This window comes from Hemiscyllium ocellatum, chromosome 7 (genome assembly GCF_020745735.1).
Source record: "Hemiscyllium ocellatum isolate sHemOce1 chromosome 7, sHemOce1.pat.X.cur, whole genome shotgun sequence".
In the NCBI taxonomy this organism is placed as follows: Eukaryota; Metazoa; Chordata; class Chondrichthyes; order Orectolobiformes; family Hemiscylliidae; genus Hemiscyllium; species Hemiscyllium ocellatum.
Genome location: NC_083407.1, coordinates 54,544,099 through 54,560,323, shown reverse-complemented (window position 1 = coordinate 54,560,323; position 16,225 = coordinate 54,544,099). Strand labels below are relative to the sequence as shown.

The window sequence follows — 16,225 nt, the reverse complement described above, 5'->3', positions numbered from 1 at the left end:
GTACAGAAAAGATTTACAAGGATGTTGCCAGGGTTGGAGGATTTGAGCTATAGGGAGATGCTGAACAGGATGGGGGTGTTTTCTCTGGAGTGTTGGAGGCTGAGAAGTAACCTTATAGAGGTTTACAAAATTATGAGGGGCATGGACAGGGAAAATAGGCAAAGTCTTTTCCCTGGGGTCGGTGAGTCCCGAACTAGAGGGCATAGGTTTAGGGAGAGAGGGGAAAGATATAAAAGAGACCTACCGGGCAACTTTTTCACCCAGAGGGTGGCACATGTATGGAATGAACTGCCAGAGGAAGTGGTGGAGGCTGGTACAATTGCAACATTTAAGAGGCATTTGGATGGATATATGAAAAGGAAGGGTTTGGAGGGATATGGGTGGGGTGCTGGCAGGTGGACCTATATTGGGTTGGGATATCTGGTCGGCATGGACGGGTTGGACCGAAGGGTCTGTTTCCATGCTGTACATCTCTATGACTCTATGAGTTTGATGCTATATCCACATAATTTGAAAATCCTTCACATCAAAGGAAAAGACATCATAAATATGGAAGAAAACAAATGTTGTGACCAAAATAGATGCGTAGAAAGTGATTATTGTGAAAAGATCTTGTTTATTTAATGTGAACGTCATTAGTCAGTGAAATTTGCATAAATAAGTATAGTGTCAGTCAAGAAATTTGTAAATAGATAAATTAAAATGGCTCTTTTTTTCAGAATTCTTCTGCAGCAAGATATAAGGATCATGATTGGTTATTATTGTTTGAAACCTTAACATAAAATTGAATGAATCATACATAAAGTCATACAGAATGGAAACAGACCCTTTGGTCCAGGTCAACCACGTTCCCAAACTAAACTAGTCCCACTTGTCTGCCAATTTTCGTCGAAACCTTTCCTATTGATGTATTTTTCTTAATGTCTTTTAAATGTTGTAATATATTCAACAGCTCATTTCACACACTAACCACTGTTTGTGTAAGAGTTGCTCCTCATGAGCCTTTTAAATCTTTCTCCTCTCACTTTAAAGATACGCCCCTCATTTTGAAGTCCCCCACCCGAAGGAAAAGACCGTTGCTATTCATCTGATCGATGCTCCTTGTACTTCCATAAACCCCTATAAAATCACCCCTCAACATCCCATGCATCAGTGAATAAAGTCCCAACCTATCCAGCCACTCACTCTAACTCAAACCCACCAATTCTCTGCAGATCCTGCTAAATCTTTCTGAATCCTCTCCAGTTTAATAATATCCTTCCTACAACAGGGCAACCAGAACTACACACAATGCCCCAGAAGACTTTTAGTGCCCCGATACAGTCTTAACATGACATCCCAACTCCTATACTCAAAAGGTGTGAGCAATGAAGGTAAGCATGCTCATCCTCCTTAACCACTTTGTCTACCTGTGACAAATTTCAAAGAATTATATGCATGAACGCCCAGATGTCTCTGCTCTCTAACACTATTCACGGCCCTACCATTAATTGTAAAAATCCTGCACTTGTTTGTTTTTACCAAAACGCAATACTTTGAATTTAATTTGGAGAAATGCTATCTGCCATTCCTCAGCCCTTTGACCCAATCAATCAAGTTCCCTTTGTAATCTTACATACCATCAAACTTGGTGTCATCCGCAACCATACTAACCATGATAGAAGTATATAAAATGAAGAGCGACATGAATAGGGTGGATAATCAGAGTCTTTTTCCCAGGGTGGAAATGTCAAATACTAGGTTATATAGGTTTAAAGTGAGAGGTTAAAAGTTTAAGGAGATGTGCAAGTTTTGTTTTTCCCACACAGAAGGTGGTAGGTGTCTAGAACGCGTTGCCAAGGGAGGTGATAGAACCAAAATTGATAGCAATGCTTAAGAGGCACTTGGACAGATACACAAACAAGCAGGGAATAGAGTGAAATGGACCACATGCAGGAGATGGGATTCACTTCGAATGGCATTACAGTTGGTGCAGAAATGGTGGGCCGAAGGGTCTGTCCCTATGTTGTACCATTCAATATTTCATGTGCTTAAGGTCTGCTCCTCTCTCCAATAGAATTGCCATTCTAATCTTTCTTCTTGTTCTCCATTGTTTAACTCCATCAAACCACGCACTCTTCCTACACACTTGCCCAACCCTGTCTTATCTACTACCTTTTCCTAGCTACTTAGCGAGTTTTGAGAAGATTTGTTGCTCAGGTTGAATTTCTGAATGTAGGTTTGTTCACTGAGCTGGAAGGTTAATTTCCAGGCGTTTTGTCACCCTATTAGGTAACATCTTCAGTGGGCTTCAGGCGAAGCACTGCTGATATTCCTGCTTTCTATTTATATGTTTGGGTTTCATTGGGTTGATGATGTCATTCTTGTGATGTCATTTCCTATGGTGATGTCATCTCCTATGGTGAAGTCACTTTCTGTTCTTTTTCTCAGGGGGTGGTAAATGGGATCTAACTCGATGTGTTTATTGATAGAGTTCCGGTAACCCATCAAGTTAGACCCCATCTATCACCCCCTGAGAAAAAGAACAGGGAGTGACTTCACCACACAAAATGTCATCACCAACCCAAAGAAACCCAAACATATAAATAGAAAGCAGGAATATCAGCAGTGCTTCGCCTGAAGACCGCTGAAGATGTTACCTAGTAGGGTGACAAAACGTCTGGAAATGAACCTTCCAGCTCAGTGAGCAAACCTACATCCATTTCCTGGCTACTAATGATTCTGAAGTAGGACACCAGACTTCAAATATTAACTCTGTTCTCTCTGTACAGATGTTGCCAGACGTGCTGAGTTTATCCAGCAATTTCTAGTATTGCATCATCTTTCCATTGTTTGATTCTGCAAGTCAAATCATTTACCTGAAAAACTCAAATTTTTCTTCCAAACTACTCTCCTAAATGATGATCGCCTTTATCTATTGCGACATTTATATTCCAAGACAGACTAGAGACGTGCAAACTAAACATTCAACTGTAATGCAGGGAAAATATAGAAAATGCACTTTATGTAAAATAATTACCCATATTCCAAAGGGATGCGTAGCTCTCTTTCATCAGTGACTCTTCTTCTTTTACCAGAGCCTACAAAGACAAGAATCAGATACTGATGGTTTAACAACGTTAACATACGTACAGAACTACCAGAATGAATACAAACATAAAAACAAAGAACATCATTGCTGATCTTATTCTAATCTTAACTCTACATTCCTATTTATCCTTGACAATCTTTCATCTTCTTGGTGTTCAAGAATTTATCTACCGCTGCCTTAAAAATATTTAAAGGTTTGGCATTCACTGCCTTTTGAGGAAGGGACTTCCAAAGACTTTCAGATCTCTGTATCTCATGAATTGAAAACATGAATTGGAAGAAAATAGAGGGATACGAAGCTTGCAACTGAAAACACTTTTAGTATGGAAGGGCAAAATGTGTCAGTGCAGGTTTGGAAGGCTGGAGGGCCTGTCCCTGCGCTGTACTGTTCTTTGTTCTTTGAGTCATAGGTAAAGAAAAGAGGCTATACAAATCTGGAATGTGATTATGGAATGCAAATCACTTGTAAATCACTTCCAGAAGCACAATGGCAGTAAACTAATTCTGCAATTTTATCTTTCTCCCTACATTCTCAGAATTTTACTTTTTAACGGTTTAATTTACTGCCATTAGTTTAAAGTATATTTTGATATTTTTCAACTGTCAGCAATTGAAAGTAATTAAACATAATACAGCAGGACAAACAGATCTCCTACGTCACTGTTCGTGAGTAACACCTGATCTGAACTCTGGTTTCTGATGTCTGTTTTAGTTTCATTGCAACCTGCTCATCACTGTAACACACTTAACTAGTTAACGTATTAAATACCAACGAGAGGTAAAGATATTAAACAACTTGCTGATAATCTCAGATATAATACTCATCATATTATTCAGACAGATCAAAATTTGAAGAGAGATTTCTATAAAACAAAGAACTGTGGAATCTGGAGATCTTAAACAAAAACAGAAATTGCTAGAAAAACTCAGCAGGTCTAGCAGTATCTGTGGAAAGAAAGCAGAGTTAGTGCTGAGTCCAGTTCATTAGAATTATCAGTAGCTAGGAGTAAGCAGCATTTATGCTGAAGCCAAAGTGGGATTAAGAGTAAGACTTAAACTTTATTTAATCTTCAATCTGCTTCCCCAGTCATCTTGTTCTCAGTTTTTTCTTTTCTCACTGCTCCCCCAAAGTCTGCCTCTCACACAGACAAGTAGGTCATTCAGAAAAGAAACCAGCACCAAACCTAACGAATCTGCAGCGCTCTACAGGAACAAGCGATGATTAGTGAGAAAGGGAGTGAGATATCAAAGATGTAGATAAAACATAATAAAACATACAGTCTACCCTCGAATTTAAACATATAGACTCATTGCTGAAGACTGTGCATTGCAGTCAGAAATGATCCTCCACTCTCCCACAGTTGAGTCAGCAAGAACCAATTTGTCAATTAACAAACTAATCTTCTATAACCTATTTCAGCCAACATGTGCAAACTCAAAATCACTATCTCAATCATAGACTCAATGGAATGAATGGGTGGCATCTGCTCTTACATTATACGATCTTATTAGACTCTACAGTCGACAGTGTGGTGCTGGAAAAGCATAACATGTCAGGCAGCATCTGAGGAGCACGAGAATCGACGTTTCGGGCATAAGCCCTTCATCAGGAATTCCTTCATCAGGGTCAGTCAGAGCTGTGGGGCATAATTTTAAAATTAAACAACGCTCTTTTAGGACATAGATGAGGAGAACTTCTTTCCCTAAAAGGATTAAGAGTCTTTGAATAGATTTAAGTCAGAGGGAGACAGATTCTTGTTTGGCAAGGGAAACTAAGGCTAGTGGGAAGACAGAGTGGGACAGTGACATTGCTAGACAGGGTGGGCAATGGTGCTGAAAACAATGTATGAGGGAACTAGGGTAAGAGAGCTGGAGAGGGGGTTGGAAGGTGTTAATGGCAGAGAAAAAGAAAGAGTGGGAGGGCAATATTTCCTGAGAAAGAAAGCAGGCAGATGGCATGCATGAGACATGGGCAGGTGGCTCTGCCAGAAACATCAGGCAGACAGCGCAAAAGGCAGCAAAGGAGCAAGAGAAGAATGATGATCAAGCCAGCAAGGGCGCAGAAGAGTGAGTGAAAGGAGTAGCCAAGTGAGTGAGAGAGGCAGGTGGATGGATGGATCAGCAAAGTAAGGCAGGTGGGCAAGACAAGTGAGTTAGGTGGATGACAGGAGAAATAAAGAGGGGACTGGCAGGCAGGCAAGTGAATGATTAATGCAATCAGATAAGAAACAAAGAGCTGATTGCCAGGTAACAAAGAGGTGCCTGCTAGGTGTGGGTGCAAGCCAGAATGCGTATGTTACAAACAAGTAAGACTGAGACATAGTCCTGTGTCTTAAATTATTTAAATGCTGGCTCAGCCGATCATCTTATGAAACATGGGTGGGAGCTTGCACCTGATTTAAAGAAATTGGGTCTGTAAAGATTTAAATGAGTGTGAAAGAATCATCTAGCTGAGAGGGAAGGACATTGCCCTCCATACCGTCTAAGGAACTAGCAGGAGCTTAGAATTACTTTGGACTGATTCCTAAAGATTGAAGTTTCCATGAAAGTGATTGCATAAAATCAACAGTATTGTGCTTTTTCTCCTGTTGTGTGAGGAGTTAAATGAGGAATGGTATTAAGTTAATACAAAATAAAGTTTGATAATGTTTTAAAATTGTTTACTAAAAATCTTAAAGTTGAAATCATTTCCAATCAGTCATTTAACATCTAAATTTCAATTTAAATGTTACTGGTCTCAAAGGGAATTTCTACACAATTTTAAATTTGAGGCCAATTCCTATAGCCCATAGCCCATACTAATTTCACTTCATGACTTAGGAAAAACGCAAGACAGGTCCATGAACATACGCTATCTAATTTTCCTTCCCTTGGCCAAAGGACATGGAGTCCAGTCTTAACTCTAAGTAAATGGATTTTGAATTATTAAATGTCACCTCATCATGACTTGATTGAGCTACAGGTTACAATTGGTATCTACGAAGACGATGCGTCTCCAAACAAATACCTACTTTTCAATCCTTTATATTCTCTGCAAGCTAAACCAAAACACCTTTCACCCCTAAATTAGAAATCTTACCCAAAAGTAACCTCGAACCAAGTTTTTGCCCCCATATCTATGAAATTTAAAGCTTCATTTTCAACAACATATGGAAACACAGAACTAAAATATTCTGAAAATCTGAAGATTTACCTACTTTGTCCTTCAGAATGTTACTACAGCAAGCTAAAGAAAAATTGATGAAAAATACTGGAGTAATGATGGTACAACAAACATTCTCCAAACAAAAGGAACTGAATTATTCCTCAAACAACTTAACTCCCTAATGATTTAACCAAGTAAATCATGCTGACAAAGAGCCTAGGGTTGATCCATACTCATTATGGGATGCATCAACAGATTTCAACCAAGGCAACAGCAGCAAAACAGCAATTGATGACAACTAGCCTGCTTATAAAGTGAATATCTGGTCAGTTTTTCTGCATCCTGAGCATTATCCAACATCTCTCATGAGAAGTGCACATCAGTGAAAATGATTTTAGCTCGGGTACTGCTGCTTTTCCCTTTAACAAGGGGTACTTCCTCAGGTGGTACAAATGTAAAGGTGCCAGAAGAGGCTGAAAATGCCACAAAATATATACTAGCAAGAAACTGACTTTAAAGAAAAAGAGAAAGAAAATAGAATAAAAAAGTAAATGTTACCACATGGTGCAAGTGAAGATGATGGGGCTCCTGTGTAGACCAGTGTTGTAGATTCTGATGCTAATGGGCCAGGTGCTGACTTTGGTGTCTTCAATACATGCAGGCTAATGGGTGTTGATTGGGCTGACTGACTGGAAGAATTGTGACTTGAATGTGGAGCCTTATTTGATTTATGTGCAATTTCTTCTCCTTCATTCTCTGTTTCTGCCTTATCTTGTTCCTTAACATCTTCATCTGATCCATCCGTTTCTGTCTCTGAGTCACTATCAGCCTCTGATTGGAAAATAACAAGTTAAATATTTTAAACATTCGATAATTAGGCCTCCCTAAAAACACATGCAAAATGAAGAATCTACGGTTAAATTAGTCATTACATCACCCAAGAATAAGGAACATCTGTGAGACTCTGAAAATTTGAATAAAATGTGATATTAAATTCCTTCAGTTTCCTCTATATTGCCTTTAGAAATTGAGAGTGAAGACCTATAGTTTAAAAAAGGTAACAAGCTAAGAAATAGAAGTAAGCCATTTGGTCCTTTGAGCCTACTTTGCTATTCTTCTACCTCAAAAGAATGAGGTAATGCTGAAGGTAGTAAAGTTATTTTGGTATTCAAAAATCTGAAGGTCTCTACCATCTTCCAGAGTGCTCAGGTTTAAAAAAAAACCTCAACAGAATTGTGGAATGAAAACTTTCTTCTCGTCTCAGTTCTAAATGGTCCTCTTTCTGATGACTCGTCAGTGATGGGAAGCACCCAGCGTCTGCCCTCTAATGATTTTATACGGCTCAATGAAATCATCTCTGGGGAATGCAAGTCACGCCGAGCCTACTAAACCTCCTATCACAGGACAATCTTCTCTGCTGAGGAAGAAGTTGCAACTTTCCACCGGTCTCGCTCCAAAGCTAATATAAACTTCATTAGGAGAACAAAACATTTACTGGAAAAGCTATATAACTTATTGTCTTCAATTTTCTTTGTCAAGCACATATGAAAATGTGATTTCATTTGATAGGCATAGCACTATTTTGGACAGATGACAGTGGAAAACAGCACTCGCATCACCAAGTCATAGCAAAACATGAAAGTGATTATCGTATGAGGAAAGGTTGAGGCACTTGGGGCTGTTTTCATTGGAGAAAAGGAGGTTTAGGGGTGACTTGATAGAGGTGTACAAGATGATTAGGGGTTTAGATAGGGTTGACCATGAGAACCTTTTTCCACGTATGGAGTCAGCTATTACGAAGGGGCATAGCTTTAAATTAAGGGGTGGTAGGTGGTAGGACAGATGTTAGGGGTAGATTCTTTACTCAGCGAGTCGTGAGTTCATGGAATGCCCTGCCAGTGGCAGTGGTGGACTCTCCCTCTTTATGGGCATTTAAACGGGCATTGGATAGACATATGGAGGATAGTGGGCTTGGATCGGCGCAACATCGAGGGCCAAAGGGCCTGTACTGCGCTGTATTTTTCTATGTTCTATTACTTATTCCATTTTTGAGATACTTCGCCTTTCCAGGGCAATTTGAGGTGGACTGGTCACCTCAACTGGAACTGGTAGACTTTGGTCTGTTTGCAAGATATAAAGCAAACAATGATCTGATTAGGATAGCCATTGTCTTGCAGAAACTGAAAATGCTGTAAAAAAAAAACCTGCTAAGCTTTTCCAGCAATTTCTATTTTTGTTTTCAATTTATAGCACCTGCAATTCTTTCGGGTTTTACAAAATGAGTAAATGAGTACATGATTGCTCGTCAAGCCAATTTTACAGAGCAGGAACTAAATGAATCAAGTGCAGGCAAAAGGTCAGAGGCAGAGGTCCTAAGGGAATGAATTATTCTGCTTCAACTCAACTGAGTTGAAGTGCAGTATGTAGCACTTGAGGGGGAGAGCTTGCTCTTTCCACCAAAAATATGGTCTTGTATAAAACCCATTGGAAATGTTAGGGAGTGCTGGATTTTCAGGTGTCCCCACAGCTATATTACCTATTTAGATACAAATGGCATTATTAAAAATGAATTCAAGCCCACAGTCAATGAACATAAACTCAAAAAAATGGTGATGGGTTAAGACTATCGATAGTCAGGTCCATTATGGCTTTTGCAAAGGTGAAGGAATCCAACAACATGGTCAAGGAAAACTCACTGAAAATTTGCTTATGGGAACTCATTCAACCATTTAGACAATTCATGAAGTGGAGAGACAGTCATTGATAAATTAAGCATTCAAATGTTCTGTAAGAGAATCTGTTCCATAAAACTGTACAAATTTTCAACATAATGAGACAGAACATACTCTGGATGCAGAAAAACAAGCAAAAACTGATGTTTCATTTTAAAATGACAGTCTCAGAACAACAAGGCTGTAGGGATCACCTATAAGGATGACATTTGTCTTGAATGGAAGCACAAAAGGGACAAGCACAAATTAGCGGTCTGTTTTATGACACACTTCATTTGCATTCCACTGATTTCAACAGAAAATGAAGAATGAAAAAAAAAGGGTTCCAAATTTGTTAGTTCTATTGTCAGCACAAACTTCAAACCCAATATTATACACAACCTCCAATCCAAATCTGTTAAAAATAAAGTACATAAATATGTATTCCAACCTGATTGACTATTATCAGAATCATCTTCATCATCATCGTCATCTTCCTCTTCATTGGACTCATCAGAATCCTTGCTACTTGGAACATCAGAATCAATCCCTCTAAAATGATCAGCCAAAGACTGGGTTGTATAATGGTGATGTTGCTGCTGTGCAGTGATCTTAACACTCACTGATTTGTCTTTAGGAGAATTCTGGGATAATACAGGAGAGGTAGAATGTCGAACTGGTGTCACATGATTGCTGGAATGATTCTTCAAATTAGAACCCAAGGGAAGTGGTGAAATGGATGTGGTACTACCAGAGTTCAAAACTACTTTATCAGTATTTTTAATTTGGATTCTAGATTTGGTTGTAAGTGCCAAAGGGGCTTCCTGAATGACACTCTGAATTACCCCGTTAGGTTGCTGCTGTGCTACAAGTGCACTTAATACCAAGGGGTTTGACTGGTTACCATCAATTGGAGGCAGTTTCTGGTGTGCTGGTGAACTAGCGGCAGATTTTGGACTAGTCAAGGGTGTCTGGAAGCTCTTCTTAATACCTGCCGCTGCCTTCTTCTGGGCTTTGTATTGTTCTTGTTGTTTCTTTAATTGTGCTGGAAATGACTGCTTAAATAGTTCCTGCAAACAAACAAAACAAATGAATTAACAACTAAGAATAAAACATTATCGAATAAAGACAAAGCAATCCAAAAATAATACGGATATCATTATGGTAGAAATATTAGATATTATTAGTTAAAGTAGCAGTTGCACTAACTTTCTGGCTTCACTTATTACCCATTGCACTCACAATAGTTAAATTGTCAATTTTATGAAAATATATTACTGGTTGAAAACCTTACCTACAAATGAACCCATACTGGAGATCACAGATGCAATTGCTCCATAGCATTTCCCGACAGAGGAAGATGTTGTGGTTCTGCTCGCCGAGCTGGAAGTTTTTGCTGCAAACGTTTCGTTCCCTGGCTAGGGAACATCATCAGTGCTGTTGGAGCCTCGTGTGAAGCGCTGCTTTGATGTTTCTTCCAGTATTTATATTGGTTTGTCCTTGCCGCTTCCGGGTGTGAGTTTCAGCTGCAGTGATTTGTATGTGGGGTCCAGGTCGATGTGTCTGTTGATGGATGTTCTTGCCGTTTCCGGGTGTCAGTTTCAGCTGCAGTGGTTTGTATATGGTGTCCAGGTCAATGTGTCTGTTGATGGAGTTTGGGGATGAATTCTCTGGCAGTTCTCTGTCTGGCTTGTCCTATGATAGTGGTGTTTTCCCAGTCAAATTCATGTTCCTGGTTGTCTGAGTGTATGGCTACTAGAGATAGCTGGTCGTGTCGTTTTGTGGCTAGCTGATGTTCATGGATGCGGATTGTTAGCTGTCTTCCTGTTTGTCCTATATAGTGTTTTGTGCAGTCCTTGCATGGTATTTTGTAAACTACGTTAGTTTGGCTCATGCTGGGTATTGGGTCCTCTGTTCTAGTGAGTTGTTGTCTGAGCGTGGATGTTGGCTTGTGTGCTGTTATGAGTCCTAAGGGTCGCAGTAGTCTGGCTGTCAGTTCTGAGACGCTCCTGACGTATGGTAGAGTGGCTAGTCCTTTTGGTTGTGGCATGTCCTCGTTCCTCGATCTATCTCTTAGGCATCTGGTGAAAAAGTTGCGTGGGTATCCGTTTTTGGCGAATACCTTGTATAGATGTTCCTCTTCTTCTTTTTGCAGTTCTGGTGTACTGCAGTGTGTTGTGGCCCTTTTGAATAGTGTCCTGATGCAGCTTCGTTTGTGTGTGTTGGGGTAGTTACTTTCAAAGTTTAAGACTTGGTCTGTGTGTGTTGGTTTCCTGTGTACCCTTGTGGTGAATTCTCCGTTGGGTGTTCTCTCTACTAACACGTCTAGGAATGGGAGTTGGCTATCCTTTTCTTCTTCTCGTGTGAATCGGATTCCTGTGAGTGTGGCGTTGATGATTCGGTGTGTTTTTTCTATATCTGTGTTTTTGATGATTACAAAGGTGTCATCAACATATCTGATCCAGAGTTTGGGTTGGATTTGTGGTATGGCTGTATGTTCTAACCTTTGCATAACTGCCTCTGCTATGAGTCCCGAGATTGGTGATCCCATGGGTGTTCCGTTGATTTGTTCGTATATCTGATTGTTGAATGTAAAGTGTGTGGTGAGGCACAGGTCTAGTAGTTTAAGTATGCCGTCCTTGTTGATAGGTTCGGCCTCCTGTGTTCTGTTATGTATGTCCAGTAGGTTGGCTATTGTTTCTCTGGCTAGGGTTTTGTCAATTGAAGTGAACAGTGCCGTCACGTCGAATGATACCATGGTTTCTTCTTTGTCTATGTGTGTATTCCTGATGACGTCCAAGAATTCCTGTGTTGATTGTATGGAGTGTTTGGATCCGCTGACTAGGTGTTTCAGTTTTTGTTGTAGTTCTTTGGCCAGTTTGTATGCTGGTGTCCCTGGTAGTGATACTATGGGTCTGAGTGGGATGTCTGGTTTGTGTACTTTGGGTAGTCCATAGAATCTGGGGGTGTTGTTGCTTTCAGGTTTCATTCTTTGCTGGTCCGCTTTGGTTATCTGTCCGTTTTTTTGTAGATTCCTTAGTGTGTTGTTTATTCTATTGGTGAGTTGTGGTGTGGGGTCGGAATCCTTCATTTGGTAGGTGTTGGTGTCTGCGAGTAGTTGTTGTGCTTTACTGATGTAGTCTGATTTATCTAGGATGACCGTCATTCTGCCTTTATCTGCCGGTAGTATGATTATGTTTTTGTCATTTTTCAGTGCTTCCCTCTCCTTGGTGTTGAGGTTATGTGTTTGTCGTTTTCTTATCATCATGGGTACTACCGTTTGTCTCACTGTTTGTTGTGTCTCTTCTGTCAGTCCATTGTTCCTGAGTGTGCTTTCTAGTGCTGCTAGGAAGTCTGCTGTGTTGGCATCCCTGTGGTTGTATTTGAGTCCCTTGGCTCAGACAACAACTCACTAGAACAAAGGACCCAATAACCAGCATGAGCCAAACTAACGTAGTTTACAAAATACCATGCAAGGACTGCACAAAACACTATATAGGACAAACAGGAAGACAGCTAACAATCCGCATCCATGAACATCAGCTAGCCACAAAACGACACGACCAGCTATCTCTAGTAGCCATACACTCAGACAACCAGGAACATGAATTTGACTGGGAAAACACCACTATCATAGGACAAGCCAGACAGAGAACAGCCAGAGAATTCCTAGAAGCATGGCATTCATCCCCAAACTCCATCAACAGACACATTGACCTGGACACCATATACAAACCACTACAGCTGAAACTGACACCCGGAAACGGCAAGAACATCCATCAACAGACACATCGACCTGGACCCCACATACAAATCACTGCAGCTGAAACTGACACCCGGAAGCGGCAAGAACAAACCAATATAAATACTGGAAGAAACATCAAAGCAGCGCTTCACACGAGGCTCCAACAGCACTGATAATGTTCCCTAGCCAGGGAACGAAACGTTTGCAGCAAAAACTTCCAGCTCGGCGAGCAGAACCACAACAACGGATACCCGAGCTACAAATCTTCAATCAGATTTTAAACAGAGGAAGATTCCTACTAAAAGTAGGCTTTGTAAAATCAGCTTTAATGAAGATAATAAATCTACCTTGGGACACAGTGTAGAAAAACTGCCGTACATTTTGTCAATACTACTTACGGCCAAATCTTTTCAACAGATGTAAAGCCAAGGTAGTAATGGGTCAAAGATCAATTCTCACTGCTACTGATGTATTTACATATCTCGAAGATGTCAACTTGCTGCTCAGTGTTACAATCCCAGCTGATGGCAATACTGGACAAGTCAAATTACAGTGTGAAACCTGACTTGACAGAGCTTACGTTTGACTTTTGCAATTTGATGAGCAGAATGGTCAAATAGTATATATAGTCAACATGAGGCTGTTACTTTTAACAAAAGAAGAAAAAAAACTGTGTATGACAATTTGAATAATCTTATAATAAACAGCAAAAAGAAATACTCAATTTTTTTTTCCAGCAACATCCTTTACAGAACACTCAATCTCATTTAAGATCATTTATGTTTTATTTAACTCAATTGAGAGACTGCAAACATTTATTTTCAGCAATTTCCAGTACTTCATCAGAAATTATTCTCTCAAGTCTCTCCCAGAGACATATAAGCTTTCTGAATTTTCTCTGACTCGAATATAGTAAGACTACCAAAACAGATTAAGACTTCTTTCCAGGTCTAGTGGACTGAAAATTGTTAGCACTAAACTGCCCTTCTGCTGAAATGGATTTCTTTTCTTCGAACTCAACTTGCTTGTAATCCCTGGCCAACTATCTTGGTGTAGGTCTTAAAAACCAAATGCAATAACATGGAGCACTTATCTCAACAGGTAGTTTATTGAGTCATTTAGCTTTAGTCAGATGATTTCTTAGACAAGCTGTCTTCAGCTCACAATTCTAAATGACTCTCTGATCTTTTGTCGAAGGATCAGACCTTCAGCACCAAAAGCTCATCTACCTATATTTTAGAATGAGTGTTCCCAAATAGTATATCATAAGCTTTCATCATAACAGCCGGATAATGTATATCAAGTACCAGCAACATGAATTAAATAAAATATCACAAGTGCAAAATTACCTACAGCACCACAAGAACCAGTTATGTTTGAATAATAAAAACGGGCTTTAACAGACTTTGTGGGGTGGGAGGGGGGAGTGGGAGAGCAGATTTGGCTTAGCACAGAAAAGAAAAACACCTAATCTGATTAGTGACAGATCTCCTCTTTGCAGTAAAACAATAGAACTAATTATTAGTTCTGGTGTAGTGGTTTAAAGGGGCTGCAAAAATAGTCCTAAAGGATTTGCTTTAAGGCAAATGAAAATGATTAGGCTCCAGTCATGCAACACAGAAAAAAATTCAAAATGAAAAGGTAAAACTAAATTTAAAATGAGTATTTAGATGTGCCACTTAAGAATGAACATCTACAGCTATGAATTTACATTGACAAGCTTTTAAAATTCAAAATTTATGTAAACTTCACAAATCACATCTCAAAATATTACACTTTTTCTCCTACTCCTTTCAAAAGTAATGGTGGCCTAAATAACCCCAGTGGCTAGATTTTTCAATTTTATATATCCAAACTAGAATAATCGAAGTTATTAAGTGAACTTGCCTGCTTCACACGAAGATCATGTGGTGACCCCAGGTCTTCAGAAGCACAAATATTCCCTGCCTTTAGAAGTTCAGGCAAAGCACCAGTTGGTTTTGGAGAAGATTCTTTCCTTCCCTGATTGACCAAAGGCACAGGTTTCATCCCAACTGTTAGTCCTGTGGACTGAATGACACTCTGGTGTTTTTTACCAGACTCATCGTTTGAATGGGAGGTCTGGAAAATGAGGGAAAGTTGTGACAAAACTGGAGGCTGTTTTTGCTGGGATTGGAATGAATGTGAAGTCTGTGACTCTGTGGCAAGATGTAGATGCTGGTTCATTCTTTTGTCATGTGACTGCTTAATGTCACAAACATTCTGGCCTGTTTCTTTTGGCTCCTTTGCAGTATGCATCAAACTCTGCAAATAAAATTTAAATTCATCTGGTAAGACTAGAGGATTCTTAAAGAATTATAGGTTAGATATTTTATTTAACCTTTTAATAGCTGGTAATGACAAGAGTAACTTCTACAAACATAATCTTCAAAAGCAATTAGAAAGTTAGGATATTTGCATACTGAAAATAAGTAATTGGGAATAACACTCCTCGGTAATTGATGGAAACAACGGCATAGAAAGAGAGGAATATCCAATAAAAAGAGGAGATGGAATTCTTGATCATGTTTTTATCTAGTTGATTCCTCAGCAAAACACACAAGTGTAAACTGAGCGAAGAAATGTATTCATTGGAACTGCATAATAGTACAACTTGTCAACAATATCTTGTCAGTAACTGACTAGATTCACATATTAATAAATGAATTCGAGAAGCATCTAAGAAAATTTCCTGGATAATTTTCTAATTCTTAAGAAAGAGATGTGAATAAGACTCTTCATGCTCCTTCTAAAATTCCTCAGATTAACAAAAACAACATTCAATTCTAACATATAGGTCCAGATGTAGGGCGTTCTGCCTACGAAGTCTGTTCCGCCGTGAGATAATGGCTGATCTGATAACCCTCAACTTCACTTTCCTATCTTTTGCCTATGACCCTTGATTCCCTTACTGATTAAAAATCTGTCAATCTCAGCCAGAAACATAGGTAATGAGACAGCCTCAACAGTCTTCTGTAGTAAATAACTCTACAGATCCACAAAGCTGTGAGAAAAGAATTTCTTCCTTATTTCTGTTTTAAGTGGATGACCCTCTATGTTGAGATTACGCCCTCTGGTCGTAGACACGCTTACAAGGTGAAACAATGTCTCTACTTATTCTGCCAAGTCCCCTAAGAATCTTTTATGTTTCAGTGAGGTCACCTCTCATTCTTCTAAATTCCAATAGGTACAGACCCAACTGACTCACTTCTGCTCTTAAAACAGTCTTTCCATACCTATTAGGTATAAGCCATGAATCTTCAATGGATTGCCGCCAATGTCAGTGTTTCCTGAGATAAGGGGCCCAAGACATTTCACAGTATTCCAGCTGTGGTCTCATCAGTGCTTTGTACAGTCTTAGCAAAACTTCCTTACTTTTACACTCCAATACCTTTGAAATAAAGGCCAACATTCTACTTGCTTTTCCTATCATCTGCTGAACTCAGGTGCGAGACTCTTGTGATTCATGTATGAAGACACCCAAATCTCTCTGCTCTGTCACTTTCTGCAGTCTTT

The 16,225-nt window shown here is 39.5% G+C and overlaps 1 protein-coding gene across 8 annotated transcripts in view; it reads right to left on the bottom strand.

Annotated features, from left to right (window-relative positions):
- Positions 1-16,225, bottom strand: part of baz2ba (bromodomain adjacent to zinc finger domain, 2Ba) — a 369,151-nt gene that overhangs the window by 132,668 nt on the left and 220,258 nt on the right. For 7 of the 8 annotated variants that reach the window (XM_060827214.1, XM_060827207.1, XM_060827211.1 and 4 more), the window contains exons 8-11: positions 14,579-14,974; positions 9,398-10,016; positions 6,794-7,066; positions 3,020-3,080 (exon numbers count right to left, since the gene is read on the bottom strand). In XM_060827214.1, coding sequence (XP_060683197.1) covers positions 3,020-3,080; positions 6,794-7,066; positions 9,398-10,016; positions 14,579-14,974 — 1,349 coding nt within the window. The remainder of the gene's footprint in view (positions 1-3,019; positions 3,081-6,793; positions 7,067-9,397; positions 10,017-14,578; positions 14,975-16,225) is intronic. The other variant, XM_060827213.1, reaches the window with a different exon arrangement.